Raw genomic sequence first — 19,101 nt, 5'->3', positions numbered from 1 at the left:
TTCAGCAAGGCAGGAGCAGCACTTTGCTGCTGCTGCTGTTCCATGGACCACAGAGGGCAACACATCCAACAGCCCCTCCCACGCCAGCAGGGAGGTGTTAGCTCTGAGTATCCCTGAGGAACACAGCTTTATCCTGGCCCTTTCTGTCAGCTACACACACTGCTGGAGGTTACTCACACCTTACACACCACAGCAGTGCTTTCTATCAGAGCTGGAGGTTACTCACACCTTACACACCACAGCAGTGCTCTCTGTCACTGCTGGAGGTTACTCACACCTTACACCCCACAGCAGTGCTCTCTGCCATGGCTGGATGTTACTCACACCTTACACCCCACAGCAGTGCTCCCCGCCCTGGCTAGAGGTTACTCACACCTTACACCCCACAGCAGTGGTCACTGCTGGAGGTTACTCACACCTTACACACCACAGCAGTGCTCTCTGCCATGGCTGGAGGTTACTCACACCTTACACACCACAGCAGGGCTTTCCGTCACTGCTGGAGGTTACTCACACCTTACACACCACAGCAGTGCTCTCTGTCCTGGCTGGAGGTTACTCACACCTTACACCCCACAGCAGTGCTCTCTGTCACTGCTGGAGGTTACTCACACCTTACACACCAGCAGTGCTCTCTGCCATAGCTGGAGGTTACTCACACCTTACACACCAGAGCAGTGCTCTCTGTCACTGCTGGAGGTTACTCACACCTTACACACCGAGCAGTGCTCTCTGCCATAGCTGGAGGTTACTCACACCTTACACACCAGAGCAGTGCTCTCTGTCACTGCTGGAGGTTACTCACACCTTACACACCAGAGCAGTGCTCTCTGTCACTGCTGGAGGTTACTCACACCTTACACACCAGAGCAGTGCTCTCTGTCACTGCTGGAGGTTACTCACACCTTACACACCACAGCAGTGCTCTCTGTCCTGGCTGGAGGTTACTCACACCTTACACACCACAGCAGTGCTCTCTGTCACTGCTGGAGGTTACTCACACCTTACACACCACAGCAGTGCTCTCTGTCCTGGCTGGAGGTACTCACCTTACACACCACAGCAGTGCTCTCTGCCCTGCTGGAGGTTCTCACACCTTACACCCACAGCAGTGCTCTCTGCCTGGCTGGAGGTTACTCACACCTTACACACCACAGCAGTGCTCTCTGTCATGCTGGAGGTTACTCACACCTTACACACCACAGCAGTGCTCTCTGCACTGCTGGAGGTTACTCACACCTTACACACCACAGCAGTGCTCTCTGTCACTGCTGGAGGTTACTCACACCTTACACCACAGCAGTGCTCTCTGCCTGCTGGAGGTTACTCACACCTTACACACCACAGCAGTGCTCTCTGTCCTGCTGGAGGTTACTCACACCTTACACACCACAGCAGTGCTCTCTGCCCTGGCTGGAGGTTACTCACACCTTACACACCACAGCAGTGCTCTCTGCCTGCTGGAGGTTACTCACACCTTACACACCACAGCAGTGCTCTCTGTCACTGGCTGGAGGTTACTCACACCTTACACCCCACAGCAGGGATTTTGTCACTGCTGGAGGTTACTCACACCTTACACACCACAGCAGGGCTCTCTGTCACTGCTGGAGGTTACTCACTCCTTACACACCACAGCAGGGCTCTCTGCCCTGGCTGGAGGTTACTCACACCTTACACCCCACAGCAGGGCTTTTTGTCACTGCTGGAGGTTACTCACACCTTACACCCCACAGCAGGGCTCTCTGTCACTGCTGGAGGTTACTCACACCTTACACACCACAGCAGTGCTCTCTGTCACTGCTGCCCTGGCTGGAGGTTACTCACACCTTACACACCACAGCAGTGCTCTCTGTCCTGGCTGGAGGTTACTCACACCTTACACACCACAGCAGTGCTCTCTGTCACTGCTGGAGGTTACTCACACCTTACACACCACAGCAGTGCTCTCTGTCACTTGCTGCCCTGCTGGAGGTTACTCACACCTTACACACCAGAGCAGTGCTCTCTGTCACTGCTGGAGGTTACTCACACCTTACACACCACAGCAGTGCTCTCTGTCCTGGCTGGAGGTTACTCACACCTTACACCCCACAGCAGTGCTCTCTGCACTGGCTGGAGGTTACTCACACCTTACACACCACAGCAGTGCTCTCTGCCACTGGCTGGAGGTTACTCACACCTTACACACCACAGCAGTGCTCTCTGTCACTGCTGGAGGTTACTCACACCTTACACACCACAGCAGTGCTCTCTGCCTGGCTGGAGGTTACTCACACCTTACACCCCACAGCAGTGCTCTCTGTCACTGCTGGAGGTTACTCACACCTTACACCCCACAGCAGTGCTCTCTGCCCTGGCTGGAGGTTACTCACACCTTACACACCACAGCAGTGCTCTCTGTCCCTGCTGGAGGTTACTCACACCTTACACCCCACAGCAGTGCTCTCTGTCACTGCTGGAGGTTACTCACACCTTACACACCACAGCAGGGCTCTCTGCCCTGGCTGGAGGTTACTCACACCTTACACCCCACAGCAGTGCTCTCTGCCCTGGCTGGAGGTTACTCACACCTTACACCCCACAGCAGTGCTCTCTGCCATGGCTGGAGGTTACTCACACCTTACACCCACAGCAGTGCTCTCTGTCCTGGCTGGAGGTTACTCACACCTTACACACCACAGCAGTGCTCTCTGTCACTGGCTGGAGGTTACTCACACCTTACACCCCACAGCAGTGCTCTCTGTCACTGCTGGAGGTTACTCACACCTTACACCCCACAGCAGTGCTCTCTGCCCTGGCTGGAGGTTACTCACACCTTACACACCACAGCAGTGCTCTCTGTCCTGACTGGAGGTTACTCACACCTTACACACCACAGCAGTGCTCTCTGCCCTGGCTGGAGGTTACTCACACCTTACACCCCACAGCAGTGCTCTCTGCCCTGGCTGGAGGTTACTCACACCTTACACCCCACAGCAGTGCTTTCTATCAGAGCTGGAGGTTACTCACACCTTACACCCCACAGCAGTGCTCTCTGCCCTGGCTGGAGGTTACTCACACCTTACACCCCACAGCAGTGCTCTCTGCCATGGCTGGAGGTTACTCACACCTTACACCCCACAGCAGTGCTCTCTGCCCTGGCTAATTCCAGTGGGGCTGCGGGCAGGCACGTGGGCACCCCCAGAACCCCTGAGTTTGTGCCACAGCCAGGCCAGGATCCAGGTCCTGCCCGGCACCTCTCAGTCTCCTCTGGGATGCTCCAGGGCCTCGCAGAGCCCAGCAGGTTTTTGGCAGCCTGAGGCTGTGCTTTGACACACCCTGTGAACTTCTGTAACCCCTGGTGCAGAGAGGTTGTAGTGAGGTTGAATCCAGGCTCTCCCTCTTGCCAGAGAACCAAAGGGTGTGCTGGACAATCATTCCTCTTTGAACAAAGGCTGAAACAGCAGTGTTGTACAGGCTGGTTGGCAGTGGAGTGAGTGCCACTTACTCTTTTTTACCTACACACCTTCCTCACTTGCCCTCTCTAACCCCCTTGTGAAACAAACACATGCTTGCTCTACCAGGAAAAGAAAACCTGGGCTCCTTCTTCATCCACGGGGAATTCTCAGCAGAGGTAAAGCTGTAGGATGTATCTGAATCACCAACTCTGGTAAGGCAGGTAAAGCTGTAGGATGCACAGGTAGAGCTGTAGGATGCACAGGTAAAGCTGTAGGATGTACAGGCAGAGCTGTAGGATGTACAGGTAAAGCTGTAGGATGCACAGGTAAGCTGTAGGATGTACAGGTAGAGCTGCAGGATGTACAGGAAGCTGTAGGATGCACAGGTAGAGCTGTAGGATGCACAGGTAAGCTGTAGGATGCACAGGTAGAGCTGTAGGATGCACAGGTAAAGCTGTAGGATGTACAGGTAAAGCTGTAGGATGCACAGGTAGAGCTGTAGGATGTACAGGTAGAGCTGTAGGATGTACAGGTAGAGCTGTAGGATGCACAGGTAGAGCTGTACGATGCACAGGTAAAGCTGTAGGATGCACAGGTAGAGCTGTAGGATGTACAGGTAAAACTGTAGGATGCACAGGTAGAGCTGTAGGATGCACAGGTAGAGCTGTAGGATGTACAGGTAAAGCTGTAGGATGCACAGGTAAAGCTGTAGGATGTACAGGTAGAGCTGTAGGATGCACAGGTAGAGCTGTAGGATGCACAGGTAAAGCTGTAGGATGTACAGGTAGAGCTGTAGGATGTACAGGTAAAGCTGTAGGATGCACAGGTAGAGCTGTAGGATGTACAGGTAAAGCTGTAGGATGCACAGGTAAAGCTGTAGGATGTACAGGTAGAGCTGTAGGATGCACAGGTAAAGCTGTAGGATGCACAGGTAGAGCTGTAGGATGCACAGGTAGAGCTGTAGGATGTACAGGTAGAGCTGTAGGATGTACAGGTAGAGCTGTAGGATGCACAGGTAGAGTTGTAGGATGTACAGGTAAAGCTGTAGGATGCACAGGTAAAGCTGTAGGATGCACAGGTAGAGCTGTAGGATGTACAGGTAGAGCTGTAGGATGTACAGGTAAAGCTGTACGATGTACAGGTAGAGCTGTAGGATGCACAGGTAGAGCTGTAGGATGCACAGGTAAAGCTGTAGGATGCACAGGTAGAGCTGTAGGATGTACAGGTAGAGCTGTAGGATGTACAGGTAAAGCTGTAGGATGCACAGGTAAAGCTGTAGGATGTACAGGTAGAGCTGTAGGATGCACAGGTTAGAGCTGTAGGATGCACAGGTAAAGCTGTAGGATGTACAGGTAGAGCTGTAGGATGTACAGGTAGAGCTGTAGGATGTACAGGTAGAGCTGTAGGATGCACAGGTAGAGCTGTAGGATGCACAGGTAGAGCTGTAGGATGCACAGGTAAAGCTGTAGGATGTACAGGTAGAGCTGTAGGATGTACAGGTAAAGCTGTAGGATGCACAGGTAAAGCTGTAGGATGTACAGGTAGAGCTGTAGGATGTACAGGTAAAGCTGTAGGATGCACAGGTAGAGCTGTAGGATGTACAGGTAAAGCTGTAGGATGCACAGGTAAAGCTGTAGGATGTACAGGTAAAGCTGTAGGATGCACAGGTAGAGCTGTAGGATGCACAGGTAAAGCTGTAGGATGCTCAGGTAGAGCTGTAGGATGTACAGGTAGAGCTGTAGGATGCACAGGTAAAGCTGTAGGATGTACAGGTAAAGCTGTAGGATGTACAGGTAAAGCTGTAGGATGCACAGGTAGAGCTGTAGGATGTACAGGTAAAGCTGTAGGATGCACAGGTAGAGCTGTAGGATGCACAGGTAGAGCTGTAGGATGTACAGGTAGAGCTGTAGGATGCACAGGTAGAGCTGTAGGATGTACAGGTAAAGCTGTAGGATGTACAGGTAAAGCTGTAGGATGGACAGGTAGAGCTGTAGGATGTACAGGTAAAGCTGTAGGATGCACAGGTAAAGCTGTAGGATGCACAGGTAGAGCTGTAGGATGTACAGGTAAAGCTGTAGGATGCACAGGTAGAGCTGTAGGATGCTTATCTGAATCACCAACTCTGATTTTAGAAATAGTGGTCCAGCAGAACAACAGCTGGATACAGCTGGGCCAGCTGCTGCCTCTCCTCCCCTGGCAGAGCCCAGTGCCTGTGGGCTCCTCTGCTGAAGCCTCCCTCCAGCTCTGCTCCAGGGGGTTTATGCACAGATAGTGCCACCAAAAGATCCTTCTTCCTGGAGCTCTGTCTCACTGAGGAGGCAGCAGGAGCATTAATGGATCACTGTGTGGGGGAGATGTGGCACTCTGTCCTTGCAGTGAGAGCTCAGCCTGGAGAGGCAGCACCTGGAACAGCCAGGTGAGTCCCCCCAGAGCAGGGCCTGGAGGATCTTGCTCTTTTGGATGGGGAGAGATTTGGGTTAGTGTTTGTTTTTAACAAGTTTCCTTTCGGTTTCCCCCACAGAAGCATCCCGTGCCTCCCCTCAGATCAGAAGCTGGCTGTGCTGCTGGCAGGGCTGTCACAGCTGTGCCCACTGAGGGTGACAGCAGGGTGGGGTGTGAACACACATCCCTGGGTGCAAAGTTCATGTCCCTGCTGTGTCTGTGCCAGCTGGCAGCTTTCTGCACTGCTGGGGAGGACAGGGAAGGAGGGGCTGAGTGGAGAGCAGAGGAAAATCAGGGGTTAAAAAGGCTGGTGAGGTGCCTACAGCCCCTTGGTCTCCTCCTGATAAACTGCAGCACAGGCTTGGGAAGGGTTGGGAAAAAACCTCTCCACATTCCTCTCTGAGACTGAATTAAGAAATTCTCCTGCATGCAGAAGGAGAGCTCAAACACCCTCCTTTACAGCCCTGCTGCTCTGCCCACCTGCCTGCTCTGGAAAATCCCTTGGATGCTGGACACTGCACCAGAAATCTGCTTTTCCTCAGAATGTTATTAACCACTGTTGTGTTAGTGTGCTACCTCCAGAATCCTTCCTTCAGCATCAGCTCCTGGCTTCTCCCTGGAGCACTGCCCATGCCTAGTCTGCCATTTGCTATGAGCAGGAATAAAACACAACAAACCAAACCCAAAACAGATTTCCTTTTTGAGATGGCTGCAGTGGGAGTGTGGCACAGCCTGCAGTCCTAGGGAGGAGCATTTGGTTCACAGTTATGTCTGTGTTGGTGGTTCTGTGTTTGGGATGGCAGGTGCTACTCCCTCCTCCCTTTGATCCATGATTTTGGTCCATGATTTTGGTCCATGATCTTGATCCGCAATTTTGGTCCATGCTTTTGATCTATGATTTTGCTCCATGATTTTGCTCCATGATTTTGCTCCATGATTTTGCTCCATGATTTTGCTCCATGATTTTGGTCCATGACTTTGATCCATGATTTTAGTCCATGATTTTGGCCCATGATTTTGATCCTCAATGGTCCCAACACTGCAGTGCAGAGGTTTCTCAGCTCTTCCTGCTCCAGGGGAAGTTCAGGACACCTCATCCCATGTCCTGGGAATATTTTCTGCTGGATTCAGTGGGGCAGGGATCAGGAGAAGAAGAAGCTCAGCCCAGAGAAGGCAGATTTTAGTTCAGCAGAGAGCTCACTTGTGTTTTCTGCCACTGTCAGCAGCTCAGGCCCTGGAGGGCAGCAAGCAGCTGCCACTGATGTCCCTTAAGAAAAGACTTCAGCATCACTCAGAAAACTTAGGTTTCATTTAGCCTTGTTAAAACTACTCTCTGTTACATTCTCCTGCAATCATTTAAAACAAAGGAGTTGATCAACACTTGAATTCTCCAGGTCTCTACATCAGTGTCTGGGAATGAGAATAAGCTAGTGCTTTTTGTCTTCAACCACCAAAAGAGTGTCAGGAGAGATTAAGTGAATTTCTGCAGAGGAAAGTGCTCCTGGATGCAAGTGTCAGCAGGGCTGCTGCTGTTTGCCAGGGTAACAAATGAGCAGTGGCACCTGCCCGTGCCCTGGCCCTGCCTCAGTGGGAGCTGAGTGCTGCAGCAGGGATGGGCACTGCCCCGTGCCTCCACAGCAGGGGCACAAAGAGAGATGGCTGCAGGGCAAAGAGGGGAGCTCTACAGGGAAAGTTCTGCAGCCCAGTCTGAGATGGCCTTCCCAGTGAAGTGCCAGCACACAGCAGAACACAGGCAGGGATGAGTTGCTGAGTTTCTTTGATGAGCTGTCGCAATCTGACACAAAATGAATGACACTCACACGCTGAGATGTCCAGGGCAAAAAAGGCACATTTATTTCAGGACCTGGATATTTATAGAATTCCAAAAGTGACCCTGGATTGGAGGATGAAACTGCCACCTCTCCAACCACACTGGTCAAACCAACAGTCCATCAATTCTCTCCTCCTCCTGAAAGGAATGCAAACCAATCATTATTTACATGAAAGTGCATGAGAAACTCCATCACAAAAATGTAAACATCAGAAGGCTTAGGAGAGCTTTAGAAGAACAGGGTGACAATGAACAGCCTTCCTTCAGCTACCACAAATGCAGATACCACCACTCCTGCCTCTGTGGAACACCCTGTGCCACCGTGACATTTCCAGTTCACAAAATGAGATAAAGGAACTGGAAAAGATACCAGGAAAGGCTGCAGGGTTGACAAAACCTATGGATCAGCATGTGTTCAACTCTCTTCTTTCTGCAAACTGGAAGGTGAAGCTGGGGAGGGCCTCACTGTCCTTTGAACACCCAGCCCCTGCTCAGACAGGTTCTGCCTTTCAGCCAAAACAAAATGCAGCCCCTCATGTGGTGTTACACCCTGTGGGATTGACAAACCTTCTCTCCCTTACTGATGGAAGGCACTTTTCTGATCTTCATGCAAAGAGTGGCTGTACTTCAACCCAGTTCCCAGTTCCTAGGGACCAGGTGCTAAAAATCACCCAGCTGAAATGAGTTTTAGGCTCCCAACACCTCTGAGTATTTGTGTTGAGTTGTTTCCATGTGCTGATCCAAGCTCTGTCACATTCAGGTTCAGTGTGATGGCTGCAGCACCACCAGACTGGGGGTGCCACTGGAGCAGAGCTCAGGCATTTTGCAGAGCTTGTCATGTTATATTCCACTCAAGGAACAAAATGGGGAATTTTAGATTTTAATTTGTCACTTTACATGCAAATTAACTGTTGTATATTTTCACAAGTGAATTCAGCCAGTATTTATAATAACAGAAATCTGCTGCTTGGATTGCTAAATGAAAATTCCCCACATTGCTTGTGCTTCCCTGCATGAGCTGTTTCATTTCAGCTTTTCTGTGCTCGCTCTTCTAGAATGCCTGAAAGATTTTGTGGGGGCAAAGAAGCACTGAGGAAAAAAAACAAGAATGAGAAATAATTGTTAGGATTACTCAGCAGGATGGCTGGGTGACATTTTGTCCCTGTTTTTCATGGGCAAAACCATTGCAGTGCTTAAAATTAAGCACATGCTTAAGCATTCTGTTGATCTAAAGCCAGAATACTCCAAACTGCATCTGATTAGTCCCTCCCAACCTGCTGTTAGAGCAGTTACAGAACTGAAGTGCCCCAACCATCAGCTGAGCTCACTTGGTACAAGCACAGCCCTTCCCCAGCAAGGAGACTGATTACCCTGAGCCCCCTGGAAACCAGGGGATGGAAAGTTAAGGATGCTGACATTTCCTTTCAAGAGCAAAGGAACTGGAAAAAAATAAAGCAATGTTCAGGAAATGATGCCTTCAGGAGCCTGTAAAGCCAGGAATCCTCCTGGTTGTTCCTGTGTCCCAGGTTTTTGCTAATACTCCATGGGCTTTGAGCCACTTGGACAGCTCAGAGAATAAAGCTGCAAGGAGACTGACTGGCTTGTAACCTGCAATGCATTACTTATTTTTTATTTTAATTGCAAGCAGTCTCTGAAACATTATAGAGCATATAGTGCTAGACACAGCAGAAGTAATTAAAGTGAGAGGGCCACATGCAGCCATCAGTAAAACACCAGATGTAGGCAGCTTGGAAAAAATGTCATTGATTCAGCATCAGGAGAAGAGGCAGGGTTGAGATTATCAACAACAGATCACACTTTAAATTGCAGCAGCATGACTACAGCATTTAAAGAGAAGCAGCCAAGGGATGTATTGCTGTAGAGCTGGGTCTCAAAGAGGGATGGGGCCATCAGCAGCTCAAGGTGCTTTCAAAGGAGCAAGGCAAACCTGAACAATCTGTTCTTCTCCTGGCTCTGCAAGGAAAAACCTGGGCTGTGATTTCCCCCACAGGAAAAATGGGATGCTTTCACATCATATTAAAACCAGTAATAATTAACTAAAGCAGGTAGAAAAAGGATCCATGGCTTTTTGTTTGGGGAGGATGCAAAGTGATGCAGCTGCAAGCAAGGCCAGAGAGCTCTTCTGAGGTGAGCAAGGACACCTGACTGTGGTGTTCAGTCTGCTCGTCCAGTGTGTCTGCCAGGGCAGACCCAGGGTGAGAGGGACTTCAAAGCATGAACATCCTGCCTCAGGTTGGAAATGGGGGTGTGTGCTCTGTCACCCTCTGTCAGAGCTGGGGCAGTTCTCTGCTGTTCCTGGGCAGGTTTCTTTATCTCTCCCACAGCCCATCCTCCCTCCAGGAGATCTCTGCTGTCCATGGCCACTGAGTGTCCCTGCAGGGCTGATCAAATTCCACCATCCCATGGGGAGATGCTCTGCCCAGGGGAGGAGCCAAGCATTCCTCCCTGGATCCAATCTGCCCTGGGAACAGCCCAGCAGCCTTTGCCCCCTGCATTCCCAGAGGAGCAGCTTTCTGCTGCCCTGCATTCCCAGAGGGAGAGCAGGCCCATCTCCAGCAGCCCTGGAGCTGCAGAGGAAAACTCCCCCCTTGTGCAGGATCCCTGCTCCAGCAGAGCCACAGCTGGCACTGCAGGAGGGCTGAGCCCCCCTGGGATGGGACTGTGCCACCACCCTGAGCCCCCTGGGATGGGACTGTGCCACCACCCTGAGCCCCCTGGGATGGGACTGTGCCACCACCCTGAGCCCCCCTGGGATGGGACTGTGCCACCACCCTGACACACAGGGGGCCAGGGCATGGTCTGACTCTGGCAGTGGGGTTTTCTCTTTTTTTGAACTATTGAATTTTTAATTTAAATTTTCCTAATAAAGATCTGTTATTCCTCTTCCCATATCTTTGCCTGAGAGCCCCTTAATTTCAAAATTATAATAATTCAGAGGGAGGGGGTTTCCATTTTCCATTTCAAGGGAGGCTCCTGCCTTCCTTAGCAGACACCTGTCCTTTCAAACCAAGACACATCCCCAGGTCCCTACAAACCCTAATGTGCTGTCACCTTGACTCATATAAAATGGCATTGACCACTCTGAATGTAATTGGCTACAGCAAAGGTTAATGATCATTTCTACCTTTAAATAGTTTATGAAGATGTTTGATGTCTTCTAACAAGGCAGATTTTGTAACTTGCTGTTCTTTCCACTGACTTGCATATCATTGATCTTTCTTCTTGAAATGATTATCCCCAGGCAACCTATAAATCTCACTTTCTCTGGCTCAAAAGGCTGGACAATGTAATGAACTGTTATGAGGCCAAAGACAGTGGACAGGGTCACCTGTTATGAGCTGGCAGCATGTGTGCTTCAGCTGTGTGCTCAGACCTGCCCACATCCCAGAGAGCCAAGGAAACACACACCTTGAGGCAGATTTTGTAATTAAAGAGCATGCAGTAATTCCAGGTCTATCTGATAGCCTCACACACTAAATTCAAAGTGCCTCCTGGCAATCTGGGGTGTGATGTCACACCCCAGCATTTAGCTCAAACTCTCCTGCTACAAAAGTGCCTCAAGGGCAATTTCTGCCCCATCACTTTATTGCTCTGAGCTCCTGCAGGTCTCTCAGACCAAGAACAGAGAGGTTTAAAGCTGCAAGTGCCCAGAGCAGGAAAAGCTTTCATCAAAGCCCCAAGTCCAAAAGGGCTTGAAAATTTTACAAATTTTACAAAGAAGAGTTCTAATCATTACAAGAGTCTGTAAGTGAAAAGAAAAGACCCTCAGCTGTGAAGCCTCTCCCAGCTTCAGGCTGCCATCCAGAGTGAGTGTGTGGGCACATTTGGGAGCAGGGACAGTGATCATGGTCTCTGACAGGAATGCACTGCCTGGGAGTGTATTTCAGGGATGAGCAGTTCAGGGATGTGGATGGTTTAGTTTCTGCTTCCAGGCACTGAATATCTTCATGTGGGGCTTTTCTGGCCAGTGGAAAAGCTGTTCATCTGCACATATCTGGAGACAAGCTTGTCAGCAGTTCACTTTTTGCTGCAGCAGAGCTTCCTTGTGTTTCCTCTGAAGGACTGTGATGATGTTCACAGGGGTCTCAGCACGAGGGAAGAGAGGAGAATCTTGACTCCATGTTTCAGGAGGCTGATCTATTATTTTATGATATATATGATATTAAAAGAAAATTATATATTAAAACTATACTAAAAGAATAGAAGAAAGGATTTTATCAGAAGGCTAGCAAGGAAAGGAATGGAATGATGATAAAATCTTGTGACTGCTCACAGCCTCGACACAGGTGACTGTCGTTGGTCATCAAGTAAAAACAACTCACATGGACCAGTCAAAGCTGCACCTGCTGCATTCCATAGCAGCAGATAATCATTGTTTTTCTTTTCCTCCGAGGCTTCTCAGCTTCTCAGGAGAAAAATCCCAGCAAGGGATATTTCAGAAAATATGTCTGTGACAAAGGACCTCCCAGGAGCAGATCTGACCAGATCAGTTTCACAGCTCCTGAACTCCAGACTTGAGCCAGGTTTGCTGTTGGAAGTTTGCACTGCTAGGTCCAAGACCTCATCTGCCTACACACCTAACCCTTTTCTCCAAAGTTAGAGGAAAACAAAGAGTTTTCACAGGTACCACTGGTCAGAAGAAATGCCCCATGTGTTTATCTATTTTTGCATTTAGAATTGTTCACAATTATGAAAGATGATTAATGCTGATAAATGCAGCTCCAGTATAACCACCAGATAAAAAGCAGACTGCAGGCTCAGCCTTTTTCCAATAATACATCCAATGAGGAAGATAAAAACAAAATCAAGCAGGAAAAAAAGGAAAAGGAAAATCAAAAAGGAAAAAAAAAATCTGTGTACCATGAGTGAAGACAGAACTGAAGGAAATGGGGGCAAAGGCAAGATCCAAGGATAAAACTGGTGTTTCTGCTGCCCACACTCACAGCAGTATGGTAAGCTCATTTTACTCTCAGGGCTTCCCAGGAGTTTGGTCGTTTGTTCTGGAGCTTTCCACGCCGTGTGGCACAGCCTGGGGTGCCCCACTCCTCACCCTGATGCTGAGGAAGGAGCTGTGCTGCCCTTCCTGCTGCCCTTCCTGCTCCTCTTCCTGCTGCCCTTCCTGCTGCCCTTCCTGCTCCTCTTCCTGCTGCCCTTCCTGCTGCCCTTCCTGCTGCCTCTTCCTGCTGCCTCTTCCTGCTGCCCTTCCTGCTGCCCTTCCTGCTGCCCTTCCTGCTCCTCTTCCTGCTGCCCTTCCTGCTGCCCTTCCTGCTGCTCTTCCTCCTCTTGGCAATGCTTCAACAGGACCCAACTGAGTCAACAGGGAAAGATGTTTGTCCACAGCACCATTTAGAATAGACCCAAAAGGAAAAACCATGGGCAGTTCTTAAACCCCAGACAGCAAACACAAATATAAATGTCCCTAGGCAAGCCAGGGTAGAGACTTGATACACTTTACAAGCTGTAAACACTGATTTTATTAGCCATTTATGGGCTACTTTGCACAATGCAGCTTTAATATCTAACAATAAAGCTCACAACACACTTACAAAGGAAAACAGTCTCTCTCATTTACTCCTCAATTGCAAGTGTGGCATCTCTTGATCACATGAAATCAGCAGAAACAAGGTTATTCAGTTTAGGCTGCATATTTTTTTGTGTTTGATGCCCCCCACCAGGAGCACTGAGAGAGAGGAAATAATGTGGGAGCCACTGGGAACTGTAGAAATGAACTTTCAGCAAGCCCTGAGCAGCCCTGTTACCCACATCAGCATGCACACAGACTTCAAGGAAACTTGTCCTTGTGGTTATGGGTGTTTATCATTTATAATCTGATACATCAGATGTCTCATGTAAGATAAGGTCTGACTGTACCAGGGGCTGCATGCAAAATGCATGGATTTGTATGCAAAAGAAGTGATTTCTTTTTTTGAGCCCACAGGCAGAACAGAAAAGGGAAGTACTGCTAATCCTGTCTGCAAATGGAAAACAGGCTGAGGGGGTGATTTGGCCAAGATTACACAGGAACCACAAAGAGCCTGAGCACCAGCAAAATCCCAGTGAAGCATGTGCTGTCCCTCAGCACAGCCCAGGCAAAGGCTGCTTTGTGCCCCTGAAGGCTTTGGATGGTGTGGGGAATGCTGGAGCTGGCCATGTGCCACTCCAATCACAGCTGTGCAGGACTTCTGGAGCAAGGAGAAGGATTTGTAATCCCACTGCACCTGCATGTGCTGCTCTATCCTTCCACAAGCCCAAATCTCTTCAAGTTTGGCTCGAAGAAGGCCAAAGACAATCCAGCTGTTCCATTTCCTTTTTTCAGCTGGCAGCTTTAGAGGTGTCCATACATTTGGCCGCTCTTCCCAACCAAACCATGCCAGGCTGGGGACCAAGGATTGTAAAAATTCTTAGACCAGATGGACCAGGTCTGTCTGGTACCTGCTAGAGACAGCTCAGACAACCAAAGGAGGGGGACAGAGATTCCCTTCCTGAAGGCAAACCAAGCTCCCAAACCCATCACACTCTATGCACAGACATGCATGAGAAATATCCCAAAATAAGGCCTGGGCCTGGCTTACCCACCTGGAGGGGAGGACAGAAGTAGCATCCTGAATATGTGGACTGTGGAGACAATTGCACTGTAGGGACACCTTCCAGGGGGTTCTTTAAACTGCCAGAAGGCAGGGTTAGATGGGATATTGGGAAGCAATCCTCCCTGGCAGGGTGGGCAGGCCCTGGCACAGGGTGCTCAGAGCAGCTGGGGCTGCCCCTGGATCCCTGGCAGTGCCCAAGGCCAGGCTGGATGGGACTTGGAGCAGCCTGGGATAATGGAAGATGGAAGGTGGAAGGTGAAAGGTGTCCCTGCCCATGGCAGAGGGTGGCACTGGATGGGTTCTAAGGTCTCTTCTAAGGTCTCTTCCAAACCATTCTGTGCTTTCTGGAAAGCAGAGTGCACAGTGGTTTGTTAACTTATTTGAGGTACTTTAACAATTCTAACCAATTACAACAGATGGAACCTTAGTGAGAGAAGGGCCTCAGGAGAGTACTGATCCAAGCCTTCCTAACCAGGGCAGGCAGTGAGATGCTTTCCATGGCCTAGCAGCTGAGTCTGGTCAGCAGCACAAGCAGGACACAGGCACAGAGCAGCACCAAAGCTCAGCCAAGATCAGTTTTGTCTAGTGGCTCATTTAATGGGATTATTTACTAAGTCACAATCAATAACAATTTAACAATTATTATGGAAGACTCTAATGATGTTATAAGGAAATGATTCACTGTAAAAAATTCTACTAAAGTCCAAACAGCTTTGGAAGGGAGAACAGAAGCTCAGCAAAGCCCCAGGTTCCCTGTGGTGACTCTCACAACCTCAAGAAGCCCTCAGGTATCACTCTGCAGAAGTGGCACTCAAGAACAGATGTATTTGTAGTGTGTATTCCTGAACAGCATTGCCCTAAGAGGTGCCTTTTGCCCAGGATGCCTCCAGAACCCTTTCACTGCCCCCTCAGCTGGCTGTGTCCAGGCTGATTTACCCACCCTGCAAGCTAAACTGGGGGTGCCTGTTTAGATCCAGCACTCTGCAGACACGATGCCTCACCCAAAGGCAGACAGCTGATGGCACAAACCCTCCATCACCTACAAACCCTCTCCTCAGAGGGGGCTGTGGGATCTGCCAGTGTGCTGTACACTCCCCTTTGTCACATTCACGTTCTCTGAAAAATCCCTTTGCCCCGGATTTCTCTCCTGGGAAGCTGAGAGGCCTCAGAGAAAAGGAAAACAATTCTGATCTCATTTGCTTCTCCTGTGCTGTGCTCATGTGGAATGTGTTTGGGGATTGTTCACCCACAGGTGATTGTTCCAGTGCATTCTGCTGGGAGTTGTTTTCACTCTTTGGCCAGTCAGGGCCAGGCTGTGTCAGGGCTCTGGAGAGAGTCAGGAGTTTTCATTATTATCTTTTTAGCCCTCTGTAAGTGTCCTTCCTGTATTCTTTAGTATAGTTTAGTATAGAATTCTTTAATACAATATAGTATAATAAAGTAACTAATTAGCCTTCTGAGAGCATGGAGTCAGGTTCATCATTCCTCCCTGCCATGGGGGACCCAGCAAATACAACACCCCATCAAACCTCCAGTGATGCTGTTGAGTCAGGGATGAAAAGAAGACTCCAGTCTTCAGCTGGATCAGAAGGCAAAAGTGTTTAATGAAAGTAGCAAGTCTCTTTGTAATGTGACTTGCTGAGGTGAGACTTGGCTGGTCCTAAAGTAGAAACCTCTCACACTGTTGGTGACTGTGAACAGCACACTCTGGAGAGCCATATCTATAAACAAGGGTTACAGAAAGAGAGATTATAATTGTTTGAATTCTTCCCTCTAAGTTTCCCACAGCTTCCCAGGATTTTCCTGGGTGAACCATGTCTCTCTGTTCAGAGGATAGGTGATTACTACACCTCCAGCAGTCACATCGCCCCAGCCACCCCAAAACAAACACTCCTGAATGTTCAGTCCAGCATGTTCCTTTTATTTTCTGATGGATTACTGGCTCAGCCCCAGCCTCAGTGGCTGTGTCAGCCCTGCCAGTGTGAGCTGCTGGCACCCTCTCAGAGTCTCTGTGGTCGAGATGACCCCGAGGTGTTAGAAAGTCTCTTTTTCCCAGCCCTGCAATTGAAATGACTGGAGTTGGGATTCCTCAGCTCTGCTTCTCAAGGTTGTTTATTTTCTCTTATCTCTTCCATTCTTTCTCTGACCCACTGAGGTCTGTCTGGCAGGTCGGGTTGAAGCACACTGACACCCTCAGGGCAGTGTTATCTTTTTACACTAAGAACTGTGTGTGCTTTAGTTACAATACTTTCCCAATCCCTATCACCTGTGTCAGACAGTCTGTCTGTGCTCTGAACCAATCCACAAGTGTCACCATCACTGCAGGAGATGGAGGACAAGAAGAAGGAGAAGAAGGACAGGACACACCCAGATTCCTCCCTCTTGCCTCTTGAACCCCCATTCTAAATCCCCAAAATTCTACTTTTCACCCTGTGACAAATTCACTGTCATTCTATTCAAACCTTTGTGGCTTGTAACTCTTCACCCAAAGTTGGTGATTGTTTCCATGGGCTAAACTCAAAGGCACAGGGGTTTCTGACTCTGTGCCAAGGTCTCTGAGCCCCTGCCAGGGTCTGGAGTCCTCCAGGGCAGCCAGAGCCATGTCCTGGGTCCCAACAGGACCCAGCAGGGCCCTGTCCCCCCAAACCCTCTCTGAGCTGTGACCAAACCCACCAGGTTTGTGTTGTCTTTGGGGGCCACAGAGCAGAGCCTGCTGTTTTCTCAACTGAGTGAGTGTGGAAAGCAGCTTGTTTTACATGGATGAAACAATTATTGATTCTGTCACAGAAAAGAGCTTTTGGGTTGTGTCTGCTACAAGAATAATAGAGTGAATAGATTTTTTTTTTCTGAGCTCTCTGAATTTTTAGTAAATGCTGGTTATTAAAGGGGCCTAGAAAAACACAGGGTGAAAAAAATAGGAGCATGCAATTAAACCATTCCTAAACAGAGCCACAAATCAGTGACAAGGGAAAGGGGAAACTTGCCATTTAAAGACAACTGTTCCTATCTGGTTAAGCCTAGAAGCTTGAAGCAGCAATTGTCAACAAGAGAATAGGCAATATTACCCTTGAAAATATAAACAAATTTTAATTACAGTTGACATTTTTCAGACTGGTGCTGAATATTTTCATCAGCTGGAAAATGGCTGTCATCTCCCTACCCCTGGGGACAGGAACACTTTGTGGAAGTTACTCTAAGTGTAACCCAGGCTCCAACCTGCTTTGTTGCTGGCCTTGAAGTAGGGAAGGAAAATTTAAACTGTCATCATGAGTGACAAACTCTGGTCCATTGAGTAAAACCTCTCCACAACATGGAAGGGGAGGGTAAAATCTTCCAGCAGTGGGAGAGGCTGAGTTTGGGAACTGAGGGGAAGAAGCTCTCTCCAGTCCTGCTCCTCCCCTGCCTTTCCACAGCCCCAGCAGCAGGAACCTCTGCAGAGCAGGGCCTTTGTCCTCACTCAGGGCACCACTAAATGCCAGCTTTTGGATTCTCTTCTGCCTCTGTCTAGGTTAGGATCAAAGCACTTGAGATGGTATTTGGTGTTCAGACTCAAATGTTTATTATTTCTTTTCTGTATTACAGTCCTACAAGTTGTGAGTTCTACAGCATTCTACTAACAAGATACAAAGTGGCTAACTATCCTTCTTTACAATGTCTTTTAGGGATAAACTGTCCAATTAAGAAATGACACCTAAATTATTTTCACTTTTAACCCAATAACTAATCACTCAAAGTTTCCAAACCCATGGAGAAGAAGGAAGAAGAAAAACAGCCAGCCACCACTGTAAAACCTCCATCTTGCCCCATATATATTGCTATATTCTAAAACATTAAACTCTCAGTTTCCCACCCTGTGAATTACACACCTCTATTCAAACTCCACCCCCACAATCCCAGTTCTGTCATTCAGTTTTGGAAGCCTCAGGTCAATGCAGTGTTCTCCTGGGGGTCAGTGCCTGTCAGCAGAGGAAGCTGTAAATTCTCAGCACCCAGAACTCCACCAGGGCTTGGCTCTCCCAAGGCTCCTGGTGCTGCCAGGGGCTGGATGTGCTGCAGGGGCAGGGCAGGGTCCTGCTCTGGCAGAGGGGACTGGAGCTGTGCCTCAGCCAAGGGCAGGGACATCACAGGGCAGCAGCCCAGCTCTGCCAGCCCCTGCAGGGCTTCCCCTCCTGCACATACACCAACTTCACTCTTTTGAGTGAATATTCATTTCCAATATTGGACAGCAAGGTTTCAGTGAGGAGTGAGAAGCAGCTGTCAAATGTAAAGCATCAGATCTGATTCCTAGAAATGGTGCTTTGGGGCCCCTGCCTTCCAGGGCAGACACTGACCTCTCCATGGGGTACCAGGCCTGTGGCTCACTTTGGCCTGCTGAGGACATCTGCTCAGTCCAGATGTTCAGCACTGGGCTGTACCAGGACTCTGAGCCTGCACCTCCCACTGCTCAGAGCAAACCTCCCACCTAACACAGAAAATCAAGCCCTGGCTTTCCTGAGTTTGGCAACCAACCAAGTTGTGAAGTTTTGCTGAGGAAGCTGCAGCCCTCTCTTCTTCAGAGACAGAGCAGGAAGCAGCTCCTTTACATCCCTTTACATCCTTGTCAGGGTGTGATGGCAATTCCCATCCCCAGCTGCTGAATGGAGAGCCAAGGCAGCTCTGAAGGAAGAGGCAGCCCAAGACAGGGACACGTGGAAGCTGAGCCAAAGGGCAGGTTGGAGCCTGGGTTACACTTAGAGTAACTTCCACAAAGTGTTCCTGTCCCCAGGGGTAGGGAGATGAC

The 19,101-nt window shown here is 49.3% G+C and overlaps 1 protein-coding gene across 1 annotated transcript in view; it reads right to left on the bottom strand.

Annotated features, from left to right (window-relative positions):
- LOC127060289 (NADH-ubiquinone oxidoreductase chain 5-like) overlaps positions 1 to 19,101 on the bottom strand; it is a 173,982-nt gene that overhangs the window by 11,734 nt on the left and 143,147 nt on the right. The window contains exons 2-3 of the mRNA XM_050981970.1: positions 4,812 to 5,562; positions 3,785 to 4,756 (exon numbers count right to left, since the gene is read on the bottom strand). Of these exons, the coding sequence (XP_050837927.1) occupies positions 3,785 to 4,756; positions 4,812 to 5,562 (1,723 nt within the window). The remainder of the gene's footprint in view (positions 1 to 3,784; positions 4,757 to 4,811; positions 5,563 to 19,101) is intronic.

Source organism: Serinus canaria, chromosome 19, assembly GCF_022539315.1.
Source record: "Serinus canaria isolate serCan28SL12 chromosome 19, serCan2020, whole genome shotgun sequence".
NCBI classification, from domain to species: Eukaryota; Metazoa; Chordata; class Aves; order Passeriformes; family Fringillidae; genus Serinus; species Serinus canaria.
Note: the sequence above shows the minus strand (reverse complement) of the source record. Positions and strands in the feature narration are given on the sequence as shown.